Genomic DNA, 14,746 nt, shown 5'->3' on the forward strand with positions numbered 1-14,746 from the left:
GTAATGTATCCAGGACACTCTACTAGCATTAAGAATACTGAAATGAAAAGAAAAATTGTTTATAGAAAATATAATGGAAGTTATTTATCATATGGGTTTACTTGGAATGGAGATCCAATGGACCCTCAACCTCACTGTTCAGTTTGCAGTGAACTATTATCCAATCAAAACATTTGTTTTTTAAGAAAGGCATCTGGAATCTAAGCATACCAATTTAAAGGATAAATCAGAAGAATATTTTAAGAGTAAATTATCGGAATTTAAAAATAGTAAACAAATAATGAAAGATTTTGTTACTTCAAGTGAAAAAGCTTTGAAAGCTAGTTACCTAGTAAGCCTAAGAATTGCTAAGACTGGGCAGGCTTCTATTGGAAAAGACCTTATATTACCAGCAGCTAAAGATATCATTTTAACATTATTCAACATTATTTTAACATTATTAAGTATTCAAAAAGCGGCTAATACTTAATAATATTCTGTTATTAAATGGTACAGTAAGTCGGCGAATTCATGAAATGGCAAATACCATAAAATAGACACTTATTCAAAAAATAAAATACAGTTGAGATAGTACTCATATAACAAACTTTGTTCAATTATTACTTTGCATACATATTGAAAAAGACAAAACGAATTGCCGAAAAGTATTTATTTTGTGAATCTCTTCATGAGAGAAACTGCAAATGGAATTTTGAAAGTAATTGTGAATTTTATGTCTGAAAATGTTATTCCTTGGAATAAGTGCGTAGCCATATGCAGTGACAGAGCTCAGGGTTTAATAGGAAAACATTCTGTTGTTATTTCTGAAATAAATATAGTCGAACCTCAAACCAAATTTCCTCACTGCTCCATTTATCATACAGCTTTAGTAGCTTTTAGAAATCCTTTTCTATCAAGCTGTGAAAGTTATTAATTTTAATTAAAAGCCGAGCTTTAAATTAAAAAATATTTACGATTTTATGTCAAGAGATGGACAGTGAACATGAAACGCTTTTGTTACCTATCAAAGTAATGTGGCTATCCAGAAATAAAGTTTTAAATCGCCTTTTTGAACTTTGATAAGAAATTCAGATTTTCCTCTGTGATTCAAAATTGAATTGCAAAATTGTTTATTTAATGAATTATGGTTGGCGTGTTTAGCATATATAGCTGATATTTTTTAGAAGTTAAATGAATTAAATTTAGAATTACAAGGACAAAGTGTTAAAATTTGTTTACCATTACAGATAAAATAAATGCAATGATAAAAAAACTCGAGCTTATAATCAAAGAATTGGATAATATTATTTTAAGCATTTTACCACTTTTAGAAAGCTTTCTAACAGAGAATAATTTGAAAATAAAAGGAGAATTAGCATCCGAATCATTGTTTTCTATTGATAAATAATTTCAGCATATATTATCCCAAGAATTGTGAATAAGAAAATTGTATTAGAAACTCATTTTGTTCAAATGTACCTGAAATTTTATCTAGTTAAGGGGAAAAAAAAAAATAATAATAATTGTTAGAAATTTTCTGTGATAGAAATCTAACTGAAAATTTCTAAAATAACACATGTCTTTTCTTTTGGCTGAGCAGAAAAAAGGAATTTAAAAGCATTTCAAATAAACTATTAAATTTTTATTGACTTTTTGTACAACCTGTCTGTGTGAACAAGGATTTTCTTACATGTTATATTTGAAAAACAAATACAGAACAAAATTAAAAGTGGGTTTTTGTGGTTAAAACTAAGTGAAGACTAGAGATAAAGAAATTATCTCTCTTAAACAAGTCCAAATTTTACTCTAAATTTTAGAATTAAAGTATTATAACTTAAATTTTGATAATTAAAATGATAACCAATTTTTAACCGAATATTTTTTATTGTGTGCATATTTAATATAATAAGTCAATAGGTTCTGCAATTGGCAAAAAAGATTGTTTTAAATATTTTTATTGAGAAAAATTGAAAAATAGTAATTGCACAATGTGGTGGTGCTACTGCGGTACAGTTTTCATTTTTTGTTTAGATGGTACGCATTAGACAAAAAGTTGAGAACCGCGGCTCTAGATCTCTGGTTTTCAACTTGTATAATTCTATTCTCTCTATGAGAGTATCATCTCTCTTCCAAAATTCAATATTTGGTTGCAACCCACATATGTGAAACTAAAATGTTTCAGAAACCTTTCAGTATCTTCCAGCATATTATAAAAGCATATTTAGTAATTAAATAATTGGAAATTTTCAATAAAAATTTTAATATAATGGGAAGATATGCAATAATTTGATTTATTATATTTAATAATAATATTAATTATATGTTTATTAATGTAAAAGTAGTTATTATATTTAATAATTATAAATGCTTCTGTTGATTTTGCTGTGCTTATATGATACTTGAATCTAACTTTTAAGGTCATGTGATTTCAACTATGCTTCAAGTATTCCTTGTTGTGAGTCCCCTCTCCTAGTTTCAATCTGCCACTCTGAGGTTGAAGAATTCCTGTGTTAGATTCTGAAATGCCCTATCAGTCAGGAGTCCTTGCTCCAGTCTACACACTTCTGATTACATAAAATCACTTTTACACATGTAAAATTTTCTGTCTATGCAAATGCACATTACTGAGGCTGTGACCACGTTTCATTGAAGCTGAAATTTGTTTTTTTACCTCTGAAAAAGAAAATTTGGTACTTGCATATTACTTTGTTAACTGTCAAACTTTTACACATTTGTTTGATGTGATTCTGACTGATTTTCAATAAGCCTTTTTTTTTTTTTTCCTTTTCTTTTTATGAAGAAGAATATAAATTAACTGTAATTGCTGCATTTATTCCTTCCATTTTTAAAACCATGAGCTGAGGGCTGTAGATATACATTTGGGAATATGTTTGGTTTAATTAGTACATCTTTTCAAGAGAATTAGCATGTTAAATAAAAAAAAAAAAAAAAAAAAAAAAGCTACTATGTCCAACAAAACTAAAAGAATGGAACAATCACGTGCAATAAGTTTCTATTTATAGCAATCTAAATAGAATTTCTGGTAAAATTGGAGGCTTAACAAAATAATAGAAATTGACAGAAAGCTTTTTTGTAAAGTACAGAAACGAAGTGGGTCAAATACTTCCATAACAATGTCTATTTCATGATTTTGTTGAGAAATTGAGAGATTTATTGCAAGAAGTGCAGATAGGAGTGTGGCTTAGAATTCTGCAGGTATGATTAGCTCAACTTGGGCAAAATCATTGCCAACTTTTTTGTAGTATGTATGTACCTGAGATTTTAATGATTAAGCTTAAGAAAAGATGAAGATTAAATATCTTCATCAAATGATATCTGATGAAGATATTTAATGATTAAGATTTCAGCATAGTATAAAAATACCTGAGATTTTAATATGCATTATAAAAGCTGGCGTAAGAAGTAAAATCAAAATACACTTTTGATTCAACTACGCCAAGCCTTTTTTATTCCAAACCCCTATTCACCAAAGTTTACTGAATCATTGGATGATCTGAAGGTTATTTTTATCAGTTTTAAGAGGCTAAAACAATTGTATAATTGAAATAATAATAGAAGATGCCATATGCTTTAAACATATCTTGTTGAAAGTTGACAATTTACTTCTGTATAAAAAATAATGAGGGATGTGAATACAGAACCAATTTCTTCAGATGTACAAATAAATAAGAATATGAGGGCTTTAAAATAATTTTTCAGGGAATATTTTTGATTATGCATACCTTTTTTTTTTTTTTTTTTTTTTTTGCAAGTTAATTTGAAGAGGAAAAAATGGAAGGATTTGAGGAAAAAGAATAAACTGCACATTTCTTCTTATTGTTAGCATTCAGTACATCATTAATCCTCAAAATATATGTAGTTGTGTATGTGTGTTACACATCTATAAAGGAGAGTCCCCATGCTCAACTGAGTAAGATAAATAACAGCAACTTTTCAAATTACATACCAAACCAGGGAGCTGATTGCGTTTTCTCCTTGCATTTACATTTTTCTCACAAAACCTGCGAGTTTAAGTAACTGCATATGCTTGCTAAACTAGATATTTTTAATTGGTATTTAAATATGTAATATATTTTTTACCACATAACAGTTTTTGTTCTGTCAGTTTTAATAACTAAAAAAAAAATAAATAAATAAATAAAATAAAAAAGAGCAAAAAGTATGTATTTTGGATAATTTCTGTATTTAATTACATAAAAAATTTTAAATTTTAGGTTTAATATTGGTCTCTGAACCTTATTATAATGAAGCTGGTTATGAGAGACAAAAGGGAACCCAACAAGGCAGGGAAAATAGTCGTATGTACAATGAAATGGTTGTCTTAAAGTTAGTCCAGGTATAAACATTTAAAATGTATAATAATATTTTTTTGTGTTCATGTATGCACGTATATGATTAAATGATTGTAATTTTTGTTTTTAGGCCATGACAAAACTCCTTGTAAATCCTCCTGAAGTTTTCAAAAGTGAAATTGTTGAACATTTTAAGACGCAAGCTTCAAAGTAAATATATTCAACATACTTCAAATTTTAAATTTTGTAATTTTTTGTTTTAATCATAAATCTTTCTACATGCATTTTACAATAAAATTTATAATATTTTGATTCTTTGTGTTTCATCTTTTGAGTGACAAAAATATGTTTTTAATAAGTGTCAGTGGCATAGCTAGGGTGGGGCAAGGGGGGGACATCTGTCCCCGGGCGCAGCATTCAGAGGGCGGCAAATTGATGTTACGAAATTTTAGAATGAAATGTTTTCCGTTTTTGGCACAGAGAAAGGGGCGCAAAATCTTCAGTTGTCCCCGGGCACTGAAAATCCTAGCTACGCCTCTGATAAGTGTATAATTTTGTTCCCATTATTTCTCAAGTTGTAACTGTATCTAAATGTTTACAGATAGGTTGGATAAATTCAATTAAATGAAACTGAAAGAAAAGGAGTATGAATTAAAATTTTGCTAATAGTGGTTTTAATGCAACTTAGATTCAAAAAGAAGAATATACAGTGAGTACTCAGAGTCCATCGCCAAAAAGTAATTGAGAAATTTGTGTGTTATGTGATGAGAGCAGAAAAAAGAATTGGTGAAAAATGTGTTATCTTTGCCATGTAAAATTTTAAGTGAATACTTGTACCCTTTCTAATCTATTGACTCAGTTATAAAAATGTTTTTAAATTTATAGAAGAATTATTATAGCTAAATGAATTATATGTGATTTTATCACTGTTAATAACATACTACTCTAGGTTTCTGTAGTTTGGGGATAATGCACAATCTGAGAAAGAAAATACCATATCACGAAATTGTGATATGATTGGAAATAGACCGGTCTTTATGCACAGATAATCAAGCACTTGATAGAGGTGCACAGTGATAAGATGCATCAATAAGCATCAACAAGACATCGGTAAGATATTGTAGTCCCAGTTTGGGCAATACATTATTAAATATGCTGTTGCATTGAACCAGTGAGTGTCTGAATCCTGTCTATGATATTATGTATTGCGTTTTTGATGTGATCCTAGATTTTATCTTTGTTTCTGGAGGAGGGGAGATATTTAATTAATGTTCAATCATGTTCGATAAATGCTCAGTTAGTAATAGTTGAGGAGATTCAGTTGGCCAAGGCAGTGATAGCAGACCTTGCAAGTTATTCAGGGTAAGCCAAGCAGTTGTGTGGGCAGGTGTTATGTTATTGAAAAATGACATTTAGGATCCTTGATGATACAGAGATAAGATGCAGCACATCATCGTAGTGGTATCCTTTTAACTATCACTACTAAAGTGAAGAATCTGCTACGCTCGGCACAGAGATTGTTCCTCCTAAACATTTTCCGAGGGTACAAAGCATCGCCTGCTGCTAATGCACTAAACATGATTTCAAGACTGCTGCCTCTGTATCTGTTAGTTCAGTGCGAGAGTGTAATAGATTGTGCACTTGACTTAAAGAGACAACAAGTTTGTGGGATAGGACTTATGTATATACTGACTATGAGTAAAGGATTTCTGAGTCATCTTGTTACCTGTCTGAATTCAGTATTTGAATTAATTGTAAGTTGCTGGTGTGGCTGAAAGCCACTGTAGTCTACACTGATGGGTCAAAAGGAGAATGTGACTTTGGCAGCTGATATTGTATACTACATGGAAGCCAAATCATAAAGACCTGGGAAAGAAAGCTCAGGGAGGACAACTCAGTTTTTCAGGATGAGTTGGTTGCATAAAAAGCTGCACTTGCATATGCATTGGGTAAAAACTATTCCAATATTTATACAGACTCTTTCTCTAGCCTTCAGGTAATCCAAAGTACAAAATGTAAAAATTCACTTGTCAGTTTCATGTAGAAACTCCTAATATACCAGAAAAGGTAGGCCCAAACTCCAGTGGGTACCTGCCCACACAGGAATACTGGATAACAAAATTGCAGATGCATCAGCCAAGAGAGCAGTGACTGAGCCCCATATATGGACACTTGATGTGCCTCTTCTTGGCTCATTCATTCTTAAAAGCCAAAAGAGAATTACTGAAGTGATGGCAATATCTGTGGAAACAGAGAATACTGGAAGAAGAGTCTACAGATTTTTCAACAAGTAGGCCAGCTTCTAAGAAGTGGCTTTCCTTGCTTTTCTGTTTCTAATAGGACATGGGCCTTTCATGTCTAATCTGCATCACTTCAGATGACATGAAAATGACCAGCGTTCATGCAGGCAGCAGGAGGTCCACATCATTATGTGTTTGTTTGCAGAGAGATTGCAGCATATTTGGTGTACCACTAATATGAATTTAAAGAAAAATCTTAAATCAGACCTTAAAAACAATATATTAATACGCAAAAATGATATTCGACTTTCAAATCCATGTAATTCTAATTTTGATTTGTTAATATAATTTTCGAAACATTTCGAAAAGCAACATGCCTTTATGCAAATTCAGGCTATGCCCCTGATTCTGAGTAACAATTAAAACACTATTAACATGTCACTGATACACATATTTTGTTCACATTGAAAATTTATATGAAAAGTACAAAAAATATTACCTTCTTCTACAGAAAGCTTCACATTTCCATGTCACTGAAAAGGAACTTCACGAAAAGCAAGAAGTAACAGGCAAATGCAAAGCAATATCAATAAACTGAAAGTGTTATGCTGCCAATTTTCAGTTATTGTAAACATAATAATCATTGCTTACTTAGCATTGGCACCATCGATCAACAGTTACACAAATCAAAAACAGAACTTCCAGTGATGCAAATATAAACAAGAATGCAGATGGTTCTCATAAAAATCCATCAAGTTGCATATTGTCATGGAGCAAAACTGTGTTATTAATGACTACAATAGCATAAGTTTATAATTCAAAAGGAAAGAGAATTCCACTTTGCGCTATTATTGATAATAGCAGCATATCCATGGATGCTAACTCTCACTTTCAATGTTGCTAGACCTGCAAAAGTAGCAAAAAAGTCACTAAATTCAGAAGGAATTTCACTAAAAGTAGTAGCTAAAATTAAAAACATATAATCCATATTCCATAATAGGTTTTGTTACTTGTCATTTTTTAAACTGAATCATCATAAAAATATAAATAATGTCCCAATTTTTCTGCGGACCATCAAAAAGTTTTCACCGACCACTGGTTTGCGCACCTCTGCCTTAGACAACCAGCAATGCAGCATATCCATGCATGGGCTAAAGTTACTTTAAAAAATCGTACTCAACTGCATCAGTATCGCACATAATATCTCAGGCAGTTTGGAGTAACTTCCAGCTGCCATCCTCATCACAAGCACAGACCTTATATATTCTGTACTTTCATGTAATGTCTCTTATTTAAGTTAACATTTTTTCTGTTCTGCTTTTTTTTTTTTTTTTTTTTTTTTTTTTTTGCTTTTGCTTTTGTCATATTTCTTTCTCATGAGTTTATCATTTTTTTAAAAATATGCCTGTGTTTATGTATGCATATATTATCTTTTAATTAATACCACATACTTTGATTTAACCCTTAAATAATTGTGTTTATGCGTTCATTAATGGATTATTTTATATTTTTGTATGAGTAACTGTGTTAAATATTCATAGGCACACTCAATGTACTATAAAGCTGACTGTACCAAGTATATCCATGTAACTTGGTCATACTTTTACCTGTATTGTAATTATCTACAGAACTTGTTAACTCTTCATGTTGTAGAAGCCCATTAATAGTATTTAAGTTGCATCTATCCATCTTTAGGTTTGCATCTGTGGACACTGATATTGTTCTACTTACTCGCATCACATCCTTCTTCCATCCCTGAAACACTGACTTGCCAAAGACCTCATTTTGCAAGAAACACATCAGTATTTTATGGACTTTTGAAAAGGACATTACGTCTTTACCAGGCATAGGCCTATAACTCCATAGCTTAGTTCCATAAGTTAATTAATTCCATCAGTGGGGTCCCCTGCCCAATATGCTAGCACCAGTGTGGATCGACTGCCCTGTCACCGTGGAAAGAAAGTGGCATTCTTTTAAAGTATCTGTAATGCATAATGCATGCTAGTGATGAAAGGCTATTGGTACAAATGGTACCATAAATTAGAATTTCACTGCTGATGGGCTGTGTGCCACTCAAAATTGACAGATACCTCTGCCTTTTGGCTCCATCCCATCCACATCCTTATATACCCATCATCATTTGTGAGAAGTTTGATTTGTTGCTGAAGACTAGACTTGTCCCATTCATTCCTCCCTTCAACTCTTCTGCTACTTCTTTGCAAGGTTTGCTGTTAATGGAAACCTTCATAAAAGGTGGCTAAAAGACCAAAAGCTTCATCAGCCTGCCACATTAATATTAGAACAGTAGAAACATCTTTTACACTTTACACCGTGTTTTTATTTGTGTAACCCAGGGTCAGGTATAGTGTGAAGCTACAATATGCCACAATCACTGTACTCTAATATCCATCTGCTTGGATTCCCAATATGTTTGGATTCCCAATGGCACTAATAATTTCCTTCCTAAGTTGTCAAGTCTATTATTGTCAAATCAGAACAGTTATACCATCAACCTGCTTTTCTCCACAATACAGCAGAAAGACCAACCAGCAGTATCGAGTCTAATATAAAGGGTCTGTTTGTTGATACTATGTGATGTATTAACCTTCCTAGTGGGCCAAGGATTTGATTTGAACCCCTGTAGTTTGCCAAAATGCCATTAGTTGGTGATGTTTTCTTGAGTATTATTCAAAAATACTACCCTCTCCCCCAGTTTGTACCTTGATTCCTTTTCTTCTAATAAATATACAGCTTGAATTGTCTGGGCACATTTCAAGATGCATATCAGCATACTTAATGCTAGAATGTGAGATTTTTAGTCATGTGTCATTCTGGTGGATTTAAATAAAATTAAGACTGCAATATATTTAAAGATTTTTTTAAAAACAATGGTTCATTATTTTCAGTGTTACAGCAGAAGTCCAGAAATCTGCAAAGCTTGGGACCAGAAGTTGTGCGGATTTTAGGATTTTGCGGATTTCAGGACAGAAAAGATAAATCATAATATTCAGACTAAAAATAAATAAATAAGACATATTAGATACATTTAATTAAATTATTATATACATTATTGCAATAATTTATTATATACGTTAAATTATTATTGCATATAAATTGATTATATTATTCATTGTATTATATATACACAGCATTGAGGTTTGCCAATTTCATGCAAAGATTTCTAGTTTTGGATTCTGGTGTTAGAATCATTGCTGCTGTAAAATTTCAACAGCTTTTCTTTATTTTTCTGTATATCATACACAATTCCACACGATTCTGCTATAAACCGATTCTGCTATAAAATGCACCTGTCTCCATCTTTTGCAGAATTTGTACTTTTTGCAATACCATCAATGCAACGTGTTTACGTTTTTCAACGTTGCAAGCAGTAAAATCATGAGTGCATTTCTTACCTGTAATTGCATAAAAAAATGGATTAAATTTAAAATATTCTTAATTTATCCACAAAATATACGGATTAAAAAAAGGCAGCACTAATCTCGTGAAATAACAAAGCTCGGAAAATACAACAATGTGAATTCTTGAACTTGAAGGAAGAGTTAAGTGAATCGTCTGCTTTCTTACCTCTTTGCAGATTAGAGGGGAAAAAACTTTTATCATGATGTGAATAATTTGGTATTTCCGTTATGACTCATTATTATTCGGTAATTATGACGTCATTATTCGGTAAGTATTTTTTCTTCAATATTTCGAACTCAATGTTTCCCGAACCTATAAACCGAATGTTTATATTTTGAGAGGCAACGCGGATTTTAGGTCAGCGGATTTTCGGTGTTTGACTGTATTAGGATTATTAACATTAAAATAGAATACATTTGGATATAATATATTGTTCGAAGAATTTGTCTTTGGAACAAGATATGCAAAGAAAAATGGGGGGTTACTGTGGCAAGGAATATGTGAGATATTCCAGAGTTCACATTAATTTACTTTATCTGTTGCAATCACTACTCTTGCCACGGGATCTACATTAGAGTATTAGGCCTTATACATTTAAAGAAGACATGAGATTTATGTGAAAGTTTTATTGTTGCTTTTTTTTTTTTTTTAGTCCAAAGAGATTTGAATCCCGAAGGACTATTAGTTTCGTTTTGGCATTTTGCTTCGGACTCATAAATGTCAGTTCACTTTTCAAACTGTTGCCACAAAATGTTAGAGTCCTGCATTATATTTGAAGAAATTAAATAATGAAAAATCTGCATAAATGTATGTATATTTCTCGTATTGTGATAAAACAACGGTACATAGAGTCATCGAATTTTGAATAACGTAATCCTCCAACGAATATGAGCATGTGGAAGACCAAATGTGAAATTTGAAATTTGTTTTATGATCGATTTCCTATTTTTTAAAACTTTGACGAATTTTTGATTAACAAACTCAAGGATTTCAAAGCGAGCAATGGCAACGTTGTGCAGAAAAATCATTTTTATCTCCAGCGCGTGAGTCTCTGTATCGGAAATTCTAAAGATATGCTCGTTTTAAAACTATTTTGCGATATTGCTGTTGCACTGGATCTTATGGTTTAAGTGCGAGGAACATGATATTTAATAAAGAAAGGTAACACACAAAATGTTAAAAAACGCCCCTTTGGACGTAATTTAAAATCTGAAACATTTCAGTTTTTTTTTTTTTTTTTTTTTTTTTTTTTTTTTTTTGTGTGTGTGTGTGTGTGTGTGTGTGAAAGTTGCCCTATGGAAGGCAAAACAATATTATAACACAATTTCCTTAAAGCAGAAATAAAAAAAAAATGTATGTCACAAATAATCATTAAGTGCATAAAAGTTGCAAATTTAAATGCATTTCTTCAAGATACCTCTAAGGAAAATTTATAAGGGCTCATTTTGACAACAATAGACAAGACACCTGTGGATATTCTGTTGAGAGATATTCTTGTGGTAGGCAGACTGTGGCAAGGTTACTGCATATGGTGAAATTTGGAAGGAGTGCCTTTGATGCTAGTGTTCCAACAAAAATAAAATTACTTTCATCTTTCTCACCAACATGTGTTCTAGTCAATTGCTCATAAGTTAATATGTCACAACAGTAACAATTTTTAATATTTTAAAGATCTTTTTAGTGTGACACCAAAGTTATCTTTTATTTATTTTCATTAATTATTCAGCTTCTTCTGGAATGATTGGCACAACAAGTTTGGTGGCATCTCCACTTTCATGGTCAATGGCATATTATAATTGAATATGGTGTTTTAATTTCTTGTGTTAGATCCTACAAAATACATTGGATCTTATGTATGAAATGTATTTTTTTTTAAATCTTATATAATTTAAAATGGAGGCTTTTTATATTCAAGTTAAAGAAATAAAATTACTGTTTTTTATAGTTTTAGAGTGAAAATTTCTTCCTCCATTCATATGGCTTTTCTACCATGAATTGCATTTGGTATACACTCAAAATATCTGGAAATTTCACACATCCAGAATGCAACATTTCTCCAGCATTCCAGATAATAGAGCTTTTACTGTATATGTCTATAGGATGTCATCCCTTTCAACTTCTTTGTTTTTAAAGTTTCCACGTTAGAAGTATTCTACGATATTAAATTCCTTTCAGTTGTCTTTTTCATTTATAGTGGTACCTCTATATAAGTCATTAATCTGTTCCAGATCCTTGGATGTATATCAGATTGGATATGTACTAAAAAACTTTTCCAATAAGAAATAAAGGGGAAATAAGTAATTCTTTCTTATATAAAAATCCTATTATTATTATAACACTGTTTAATATTAAAATGCAAATGCAGTTGATTGAAATACTGTATATAAATGTATGATACTTTGCGAAGTCTGTGGTTTGTTTGAATGTTGCTTGCAGTTTACGAAGAAAAAAAAAAAAAAAAAACACTGTGAAACTTATATTAAATATTAATTTTTCGATATATAGAATTATTATTTACAAAATTATATGTACAGTTAAGGACCAAGGTGCACGTTCCTATACAATGCAATTTTGGCATACATTCGTAGGTGTACACATGCAGCTGTTGTGCAGTTACTTCTCTATAAATGTTTTCTGGTGTCTAGATCAAAAGCAGTTTTTTAACATGCTATGATCTTTGTTTATCAATTAATTTCACCCCCTGTGCAAGCATTTTTGTTTTTCACAACTGTAGACACCATATTGCTTGGCTTATGGTATAGAATAGCCAAGTCCCAGATACACATTTCATTTTCGTACTTTTCAGTAATTCCTTTTTTTCATTTTCATTGTAATCCTAACAATTTCTTCTTCTTTTTTTTTTTTCTCCTGGTTCTTATTAACTTTCTTAAAATTCATTGTTAATGAATTTATGAAAAATACAGTCAAAAGTCTTTAATCCAGACTCGTCGGGACTTCCGCGACTCCGGATTATCGGTTTTTCCGAATTACAGATCATCAATTTAAATCTGGTAAGATGGCATGCAGAAATTATAAAATAAAATATATGAAACCGTAATTTATGAAATAAAGAGCAATTATGATCTAAAGTGTATCAAAATTTACAAAAAACAAGCTTAATATTTATTTGTTTACTTTATTAAACATGTCTTTCAACATGCGCATGCATAAAGCATAAATTACGCATAGTCGGAATTAGAAAATTGCAAAACTATTTGATGTGTATTTGTGATATTTATAATGACGAGGAATTTGATTTAAACATATCAAAGATGGAGTACATCGAGATGGAATACTACATTTAGTAAGGAATTTTAAGCCGAATAAAATAAAAACATCTGCCCTGAAGATGAGGATAGTGCTGACAGATCAACTTCTAGTTCATTGCGTGCCGTGCCCCCCCCCCCCCCCCAGAGCAGCGTGAAATTGATAAACAGATTTCGGAATGGTTAGAGAAACAAATCGCCTCTCTGTCACTTTCTTCATGCCTTTATTCATTTTTTGCAGCAATTCCACTTTTTGTTTAGTGGACATCGAAACATGCTTTCGCTTTGTAGATCCTTTGGCAGCTCCACAATTTGAAACTCTTTTTAACATAATCGAAAGTTCAAGCTTACTTTTTATAAAATTGCTCTAACAGTCTGCAAAAAATAATAAGCCGGATCCAATTAGAAGATTAAGGAACAACGCAATCTGCAACATTAACTGAAATACTGAATGAAATGTTATCAGAGTGATGATTCTAGATTTAATAGATTTACAATAAATTTTTCCCTCTTTTTATAATTGAATAAAGATTTGTATGAGTGAATATATATATAAGATAAAGCTAGGAAGAGGCATAGAACTTCACTAGATTGAGCCCATGAATAAAGAGGTAGCTCTATAAATAAATTAAAAACAATCAAAATAATGGTAGTTGTCTTTCTAGCATTAAAAGATTTTATGCCTGATATTTTTAACACACACATTACAGTTTGGCTGCTTAGTGGTGTAAAGCCATTGCCTTGTCTTCTTTGTTCCCTACACCTGCAAACAGAAAAAGGTCACTTATATAACTAAATTTATACATTGTTTGGATGCTTATATTCCACATTCTAAGAATCTTTATTAGCTTGTAAATTCAGCCATGACTTGGTGGTGGGAACTGTTACAGAAATTCGCATGACAGTGCTTTTGCATCTTCATGGTATGACATATTCTCTGTCAAGCAGTATACATTAAATAAATCTTGTAATTGCAACTTTTTTGTTATTATTATATTTGCTTTTTCTGACATCAGTTTTCTTCAGCACTATTTGCTTTTCATTTCAGGTTAATCCAGAGACTTGAGAAATGGCTTGCAGTGTCAGAGTCTTGGAATTCAGAACATCCATCTTCACCTACCTCACCTACAACTTTCAAAGAATTACATGGCAACTGTAAGTTTAAAATTCAAATATATTTACTTTTATTTATTTTATGCCAAGAAGAGGCAAAATAAAATATATATATATGCATAAGCAAATTTTGATGGCAAATTAACTCATTACCTACATGACTTAGCTCAACTAATGTGAAATAACATGAGATTTTCAAAATTCATTCATTTCAAGATAATCATGCTTTTGTTTCAAGTGTGAATTATCATAGCCAAAATGAGAATTAATGACATTGTGAGGAGTTTTAAGAATTAATAAATGCCAGGTTTCATATGTGAGGCACAATAAATTTTAGTGTCTTTAGTATAGTTTTCTGTGTTTATTAAGCAGGACAAGAGTATTAGCCATTCATTTATATTTATACATAAATTTT

General features: G+C 31.2%; 1 protein-coding gene across 2 annotated transcripts in view; it reads left to right on the forward strand.

The window, feature by feature from the left end:
- The window catches only part of LOC118196453 ((E3-independent) E2 ubiquitin-conjugating enzyme), a 194,985-nt gene that overhangs the window by 163,609 nt on the left and 16,630 nt on the right, over positions 1-14,746 (forward strand). For both annotated transcript variants that reach the window (XM_035367911.2, XM_035367912.2), the window contains exons 20-22: positions 4,215-4,336; positions 4,423-4,502; positions 14,267-14,373. In XM_035367911.2, the coding sequence (XP_035223802.2) occupies positions 4,215-4,336; positions 4,423-4,502; positions 14,267-14,373 (309 nt within the window). The remainder of the gene's footprint in view (positions 1-4,214; positions 4,337-4,422; positions 4,503-14,266; positions 14,374-14,746) is intronic.

Source organism: Stegodyphus dumicola, chromosome 6 (genome assembly GCF_044657685.1).
Source record: "Stegodyphus dumicola isolate Sdum_Otavi_A_Nest chromosome 6, ASM4465768v1".
In the NCBI taxonomy this organism is placed as follows: domain Eukaryota; kingdom Metazoa; phylum Arthropoda; class Arachnida; order Araneae; family Eresidae; genus Stegodyphus; species Stegodyphus dumicola.